Source organism: Phoenix dactylifera, unplaced genomic scaffold (assembly GCF_009389715.1).
Source record: "Phoenix dactylifera cultivar Barhee BC4 unplaced genomic scaffold, palm_55x_up_171113_PBpolish2nd_filt_p 000529F, whole genome shotgun sequence".
NCBI classification, from domain to species: Eukaryota; Viridiplantae; Streptophyta; class Magnoliopsida; order Arecales; family Arecaceae; genus Phoenix; species Phoenix dactylifera.
This window is the reverse complement of record NW_024067939.1, coordinates 312,356-320,435: the sequence shown is the minus strand read 5'-3', so window position 1 is coordinate 320,435 and position 8,080 is coordinate 312,356. Positions and strand designations below refer to the sequence as shown.

The following is an 8,080-nucleotide window of genomic DNA, read 5'->3' as shown; positions in this document are numbered from 1 at the left end:
ACGATAGGGAGGTGTCACCGGCATCTACGTCCACGACTTCATAATATCTGGCCTTTCCCTTTCTCATAGGCAAATCGCAGGGCCACGCAAAGATAAGGGGATTGGATGATGATTGGGTCTGGCAGAGTCACCATCTGATGACGAATACTCCTCATCAAGATCATAATGGAGATAACAAAAATGTCAATAATATTTGTTGGGAAAGAGATAAGGTTAAATGTGACAAGCGCAGTAGCTTTATGCCACAACTCCAACTCACATAATTTGATCTCATCTGATTATTTTGTATCTGATGAGAAACGCTCCTTATGAATATCATAACGAAGATAACATAAATATCAATAAAATTTGTTAGGCAAGAGGTAAGGTTAAATGTGAACTTGACTTTGTCTCAACTTCAATACAGCTGAATCTGTTACGGTCGCAAATAATTAAACCTGGCTGAAACTAAAAGAGAGACTTATGAATAGTATTATACCAATTTGGAACCCGGACTAGGCCAAAATAGCTTGACCTGACCCAACCCTGACCTAGTGGTGTCCGGCTTTCATTTGAGATTCGAGCCAATTTGGATTAAAACAGGGATCCTTTTGCTCTTTTGAGGTTTGACTAGACCCATACTATTTACAGTCCTAATAACTTAACTAAATTAAAAGTTTTAAGAAAGAGTAAAATTTAAATAGCTAACTAAAAACATTGTTATGATAATCCTTCGGAAACAATTATAGCATCAACAACCAATCTTCATCAAGCACCTAAGAAATGTAACTATCAACGAAGGTTTCACAAACAAAACAAGAAAGATTTGTAAATGGCTATCTATGCGGTCAGCATTTGGATTGATATGCCGCTAAGCTTGACTTATGCAAACTGGGGTTACTCTAAAGTAAGGAGAAAGCGAAAAGAAAACAAGTTTGATAGAAAAAAAAAACTATATTTAATAATGAGGCATGTTTTCTTTTATAATAATAGTGAGAACTTAAAGAGAATCTATCTCGAAGAATCCATAACCCCTAGGTGACTCGAGAACCAATATACCAAACGATCCAAATAAAAAAAAAATCACCATTAGAAAATTAATACATATTCAAGAACAATTAAAGAAGGACATGTAGAGGGTGTCGGCTAGTGTAGTTGGCGAAGTTTTGTGCTTGGGACCAAGAACTTGAGTGAGAGTCTAACTTTCCCCAATTTTTTTTGGCAAGTCATATATAACCCGATAGCACAAGTCTAAATATTTTTAGACAAAAAGCGGAAGGTAGGAAATAAATTAGATCACATAAATGATTTAGTTTGTCATATGTTTGAGGATTCCATTCGAAGCATCTTTTTTTTTTTTCTGCACACTTCTTAATCTTTCAACATATTGTCAGATGCCCCCAATGAATTCGTACTGTAGTTTTTTAGTCTACATAGATTATAAGCCGAGGCTGTTTTGAACCATTTGTAACAACATAGGATCTCATCCAAAATAGCTGTTTAGTAAGGTATTATATGAATTTCTTAAACTACCTAAGACCTATTCAGTGAATAATTGATGTAGGACGCATCCATATGGATTCTCACAATCACTCTCTACATGATTGCATACAAAACTTTAGGAGGCAATGTATGGTCCTATAATCAAGCAGCAAGAAAAGGATACAAACTACAAAAGCTATTACAATGACAACATACCAACCAGTCACTGTTGTTCGAATATTATAACAGCCTGTAGGTGAAGCTAATCAATGATCCGCCTATGTTTATAGCAGGGGAATCCTCTGCAGGGGATTGAATTCAGAGGATGAAGCCATAAAAGACAAAGCTAGTACTAATATTCGTTTCTCATTAGCACTACAAAAATGTTATCGTGACAATTAAACAAGGGGTTTTCTGGGGACAGCCGGATGCACGAAGATTGTGTCGGCTGCCTCCGGTTTCCCCGCTAGTTTTTACCAAAAAAAAAAAAAAAGTCTGTGGCTGCGAAGTTTACCCCCCTCTCCTGCTCTCTTTGCAGCTTTACGGGCCACTTTGTCTACGTCAAATGCTTGCTTCTTGGGCTTTTGAACTCCCTCCACGCCAGAGAAAAAGGGGAGAAGGATTAAAAGGAAAGAAATTAAAAAAAAAACAATAAGAGGTGGAGAGAAGGGACCCGTCTCTCAAATCATCGCTGATAGTGGCTTTTCTCTCTGCAGTCTAAAGTGACCTTTGAGAAATCGCAAGGAAAAAAGGGAGGAGGTTCGCTATGCTCTTTTTCTTCTATCCGTTTCTTCATTCTTTTTAATCCTGCATTCAGATCTGGGTTTCGGCCTCTTCCTCTTTCGGTCGGTGAGGGCTTTTCTGGTTTTCTTGGTGAGGTTTGCTTCTTTCACTGTTTCTGGTGATTTGGTTCTCTAATTGTAGCATGTTTGAGGGTTGGGGAGTGAAAATTTAGTGGAAACTTGGGGGTTTTTGTAGGATCTTGTGGAGGGTTTTGATTGGAGGAAGAGAGGAAGAAGATGGCCGCAGGTGGAGGCGGAGGTGGGGGTGGAGGTGGAGGTGGCGGAGCGGCGCCGGCGCCGAAGCAGGACGAGTTGGTGCCCCACCCAGTGAAGGAACAGCTGCCCAACATTGCTTACTGCATCACTAGCCCTCCTCCATTGCGTGAGTTGCACCCGAAGCCATCACTTGTTTGTCGAATTTTTGCGGATATATTATTATCTGGTTGCGTTATAAGAACTAAATCTTTCCTTTTTTTAACTTTTTTTTCAAGAAATTTAGGTAACTTGTTCGAGGACTGCTTGGATCTCTTTGTAACTTCAATATATTTCTTGATTAGTTATATGAAAAATAAATGGTTCATTTATTGGTCGTTTATAAAGTAAAACCCTAGTCATGGTATTATTAATCTTTTCTTTGGGTGGGAACTCCTGTTATATTTGATTTCTAGCTGCCAGTGCTCTGTAGGATTTGGTTGATGTGCTCTTGTTATGCAGGGTTTCATAATTTTGTTTTCCATTTGGTATGGGTTTTTGTTTGTTCGGGTCACCTGTTTGGTTTAATGGAAAAAATTCGATGCAACATCATGCATCTTGTGGGTCTTTTAATGCAGCGGAGGCTATGCTTCTGGGTTTCCAGCACTACCTGGTTATGCTTGGCACCACTGTCATCATCCCTACTGCTCTTGTTCCTCAAATGGGCGGAGGAAATGTAAGCCTTAATTACCGACTATGCATATGACCCATGAGGTTGCTGGTTATTTTCAGCCTTGTTTCTTAAAAAAATTGAGTGTGAACATACATTTGTTGCCTTAGGATGAGAAAGCTCGGGTGATCCAGACATTGCTGTTTGTGGCCGGCCTGAACACTCTGTTGCAGACCTTCTTTGGAACTCGTTTACCTGCTGTGGTTGGAGGATCGTACACCTTTGTCGTCCCTACCATCTCAATCATCTTAGCCGGCCGTTATAGTGGCATCGCAGATCCTCATGAGGTTTCTGCCGCATTCTACATCTATCTTTATGCCATTTTGATTCTTTGGCACGAATTGTATAATTTGGATAGTTGCCTTGCAGAAATTCCGTCGCATCATGCGTGGAACACAAGGTGCCCTTATTGTTGCTTCAACTCTCCAGATCATATTGGGTTTTAGTGGGCTTTGGCGCAATGTTGCAAGGTTGGTAGAAGATCCATGTTTCTGACTCCAACAGAAGCCTCTGATAATTCTTGTTGGAAATTTGATGTACTCAATTTTGTGCACATCTATTATCTTTGAATATCCATGTGGCTGCAGATATTTAAGTCCACTCTCAGCTGTGCCTCTGGTTGCTCTGGCTGGATTTGGGCTTTATGAGCTTGGTTTCCCTGGAGTAAGTTTTCTTACTTTTTGTCTTTGGCTAGAGATAACTTATGTGGATCTACTAGAGGGTTGTGATTTTTGCAGATATTCGTGATAGTAAGGGAGTGAAACTTTTATGTGGTCTTGGATGTTTAATACCTGCTCTATTTTTTGATTTCTAAGAGCTGGCAAATTCTGTTATGGACATTCAGGTGGCAAAATGCATCGAAATTGGACTTCCACAGTTAATAGTACTGATAATATTTTCTCAGGTACTATATTGTGATGGATGTCTTAATCAATCCCCCATCTCCTTACTATCACCAAAAGCCACTCAAACAGTCAGCCAATGACAATGCACCCACAAATACATGCGCCTAAGTTTAGTGAAGTTCTGATTTAGCTAATCCTGATTTATTGAATGTTTTTGGAAAATCAATGTATGCAGTACATACACCATGCCATACGTGTACGCAGACCTGTCTTTGACCGGTTTGCTGTCCTATTCTCTGTTGCAATCGTATGGCTTTATGCTTTCATACTTACGGTGGGTGGGGCATATAGAAATGCAGCACCAAAAACTCAACAGCATTGTCGCACTGATCGTTCTGGACTTGTTGGTGCAGCTCCTTGGTAAAGCTCAATCATTTCTTTGATATGATTTTATTATGCTATTCTGTAACTCCTGTATAAATCTGTGCTACGGAGAGATTGAAGCCCAAAATTCACCATGAAGGATTCGGTATCAATGTATCTGCAAACTAGCCAGCTTTTAGTGCTATTGATCCTGGGGAGATAAAGACCTCCAGTTACATCTCCTTGACAACTAATTGTATTCTGTAATTTCTTTATTATTGAAATATCATGCATGCAGGATAAGAATTCCATATCCTTTTCAATGGGGAGCACCAACATTTGATGCAGGTGAAGCTTTTGCAATGATGGCTGCTTCTTTTGTCGCTCTTGTAGAGGTCTGGTTACATGTTATGTATTATATTCGTAAGGACTGGCAGCGAGATGCCTTTTTAGGCTGTCACTGCCTTATAATTGCTAATTTTGCTAGTTTCATTGACATGACATGGTTTAGTCACGGTAAAACTTAACTGACTGGAAGCTCATCTATACATTTTCTGTCACATTGTAGTCAACTGGTACTTTTATTGCGGTTGCAAGGTATGCAAGTGCAACACCATTGCCCCCTTCCATTCTCAGTCGTGGTGTTGGTTGGCTGGTATCAAAATTTGATAGCTTTTCCTTGTATATTCATGATTACGTGGTTTGACCTTGGTGATTGCTGAGTGATTGGGTCATAACTCGTATTTCCTATTACAGGGGATTGGCGTCTTATTGGATGGGCTATTTGGAACAGCAAATGGCTCTACTGTATCTGTGTAAGACTGCTGAGAAACGGGCTTTTTATCTGGACATGATTTAGTTAGTGCATAAAAATATTAGTTGCCTGGTCCGAAGATCTCATCATTTCATTCCTGGTACAGTGAAAATGCTGGTTTGCTAGCCTTGACACGTATTGGCAGCCGAAGAGTTGTGCAAATTTCTGCAGGCTACATGATATTCTTTTCCATTCTGGGTAGGTTGCTTGTTTCTGTTGATTTGGTGTCTGAATTCTGGAATGTGCTTGAATGCTTGAGCTGGTTCGTCCAGGATGTGAACTAACAGTGGAGCATTATTCATAGAACTCAGTTGGATGGAAGAAGATACAGTTGGTTATGATTAAATATCATGGATTATATTCCAAAAGAGGCCACATGCCTTGATGCGATCGGCTTATTTGCATGGCTTGTTTGCTGAACTTGAAAAACTGGATAAATTCTTTGACTAATTGCTGGATATAATTTTACATGCATGCTGTAGCATCAGAATTAGCATTATCGTCTCGATACCCCCCAAGTGCATTGCTAAATTCTTTAATAATATAAATATATATTTTGATTTTCTGCCTAGATTATGTTTTGACGGTTGCTGCTGCTTAAAAATAATAAGTTAGCTTTTCATGTGGTTTTCTCATATATATCTTGAGAAGCTGGAACTTAACCTATTGCATGACTTACATGAATAAATATATGGCATTTCTTGACAACTATGTGCATGTACATTTGAACTGGTCTATCATAAGGTAGTCTGGCAGATTTTAACCAGAATTAATTTTGGCTTTAACTATTTGCCTTGGTTCCGTCCAGGAAAATTTGGAGCAGTTTTTGCATCCATTCCAGCACCAATAGTTGCAGCTTTGTATTGCCTTTTCTTTGCATACGTTGGTATGTTCCTGACACTTAGAATTACTGGTTCTCTGTCACCATGTTAGATCTGTTGCAGTATGATATATACAGCCATCTCATGCACTCTTAATTTTATGTTGTGGTATATAAACAGGTGCGGCTGGTCTCAGCTTTCTTCAATTCTGCAACCTCAACAGCTTCCGGGTAAAATTCATTTTAGGATTCTCCGTGTTCATGGGTTTGTCTGTTCCTCAATATTTTAAGGAGTACACGGCAGTTGCTGGCTATGGTCCGGTACACACTGGTGCGAGATGGGTATGTAATCGATTAATGATTTGTATCGAGCAGCGCAGAATCGTCATTTTTAACGATTTACTGGTAGCTTAATGAGAGTTCTGAAACTTTTTCCAGTTCAATGATATTGTCAACGTCATATTCTCTTCGGAAGCATTTGTTGCGGGCCTCGTGGCATATTTCTTGGACAACACCCTGCAGAGGCGCGACAGCGCGACCAAAAAGGACAGCGGCCGTCACTTCTGGCGCAAATACAAATCCTTCGGTTCAGACCCCAGAAGTGAGGAATTTTATTCATTGCCGTTTAACCTTCATAAATTCTTCCCATCGGTGTGAGCGTGCAGCTTGGCAGTACTGGATACTGTAATAATGCTTTCGTAGTTTTTTCTTCTTTTTTTTTTTTGTCACGATGTTGCTATTTGGTTCTCGTTTTCTATTCCCAGACCTACAACTAGGAGATGATTCCTGAGGATGTTGATCTGACTTTTGTTTTTTTATTTATGTTCATTTTGTATATTTGATCGGTAAAATAGATTGAAGTTGAGAAATTTATTGTCGCTCGTAATTTGCAATTTATTGCGTGTTGAAAAGAAGTAAAGCCACGCCATTCGAAGGGGTAATAGAATCCTTATTATCGTTGTCTCAAGTATCCCCGCAGAAAAATTGTCGTCGTCTCAAGTAATATCCATTTCCATATCAGCTAGCTGTCTTTAACTGAAGCATCCTGGATGAGCCGAACTGCTCGACTCCTTTTTTAGCTTTTACTGGTTGGAGTTCCATGGATCGGACATTCACCGGAATCATTTCACTTTCTGCGTCATCTTAAGTTATGCATTAGGTTAGGAATCATCAAGTTTATTTTGCCAGAATAAGATATTGAACTAAAGTTAATCTTTTTTATATAGCTTTCTGCTTGCTCTGAGTCTCCAACTCGCTGGGAACATGTCATCTATATACGTATCTGCCTCGCAATTAGATAACTGAAACATTTGGAGGGCTAGCCTTTGGTTTGATATTAGAATTGAAATAGTTATATTTTCTGGCATGTTTAGTTCATAATTGGAATTAAAATCATAATAAAATTTAGGTACGAGGAAAAGGTTCAGATTGGATTTTAGAGGATTGGAGCATTCTTATTTTTTAAAAAAATTAGAATAAAAATAAATTTTTTCTAATGGAATGAAAATCATCCAATTTTATTTCTATTTTAGAACCTCGACTCCCTCCAATCAAATATGTCGCCGAAGCATTTTCTTGACATGTGCATGTTGTGGTAGTGGAATGCATTTCAGATTGCTGTCATGGTAACGATCCTACTTAACAACAGACCCTTTGTCAATTGATTATTATGTTCCAAATCACTGCATGGTGTGGGACAAGAATCAACTAGGACATGCAGCTGGAAAGTTCCATTAATCACTCTTCCCTTGCCCTTTAGCTTTTTATTTATGGGCACTTTGGTGTCGATGTTTCACAATCTCGGCGTGCAAATTTGATGTGATGCATCATATGGAGGCAAATATATTTGCATTGTCGACAATTATCCTGCAGTCGATCATATGTCCATATGCCCAGTTAAAGACGCAGCAAGCGTTCTCCGGCGACTTGCGCAAGATGACCCATCCATAAAATAAAAAAAAAAAGAAAAAAGAAAATGAACGAAAAGATGACAAGCACATAGACGTCCGTCTGAAAGACAGGCTCATTCATGCTGAGCTAGAGCCGATGTTGCAGCTTAGCCTGAACACACTA

General features: G+C 39.2%; 1 protein-coding gene across 2 annotated transcripts; it reads left to right on the top strand.

Moving 5' to 3' along the window:
• The first annotated feature begins 1,964 nt into the window (after positions 1-1,964).
• LOC103699248 (nucleobase-ascorbate transporter 6-like) lies at positions 1,965-6,893 on the top strand. Of its 2 annotated transcripts, none has more exons than XM_039119332.1 (15): positions 1,965-2,339; positions 2,440-2,625; positions 3,074-3,171; positions 3,276-3,452; positions 3,535-3,635; positions 3,753-3,828; positions 4,010-4,069; positions 4,246-4,430; positions 4,672-4,768; positions 4,942-5,028; positions 5,130-5,188; positions 5,294-5,385; positions 5,996-6,073; positions 6,189-6,349; positions 6,446-6,893. In XM_039119332.1, exons 2-15 carry the CDS (start codon positions 2,481-2,483, stop codon positions 6,662-6,664), a joined length of 1,635 nt encoding a protein of 544 aa, XP_038975260.1. In that variant the 5' UTR covers positions 1,965-2,339; positions 2,440-2,480; the 3' UTR covers positions 6,665-6,893. The 2 variants fall into 2 exon arrangements, with proteins under 2 accessions (XP_038975260.1, XP_038975259.1); XM_039119331.1 differs by having other exon boundaries at positions 2,029-2,334.
• The last annotated feature ends 1,187 nt before the right edge of the window (positions 6,894-8,080 follow it).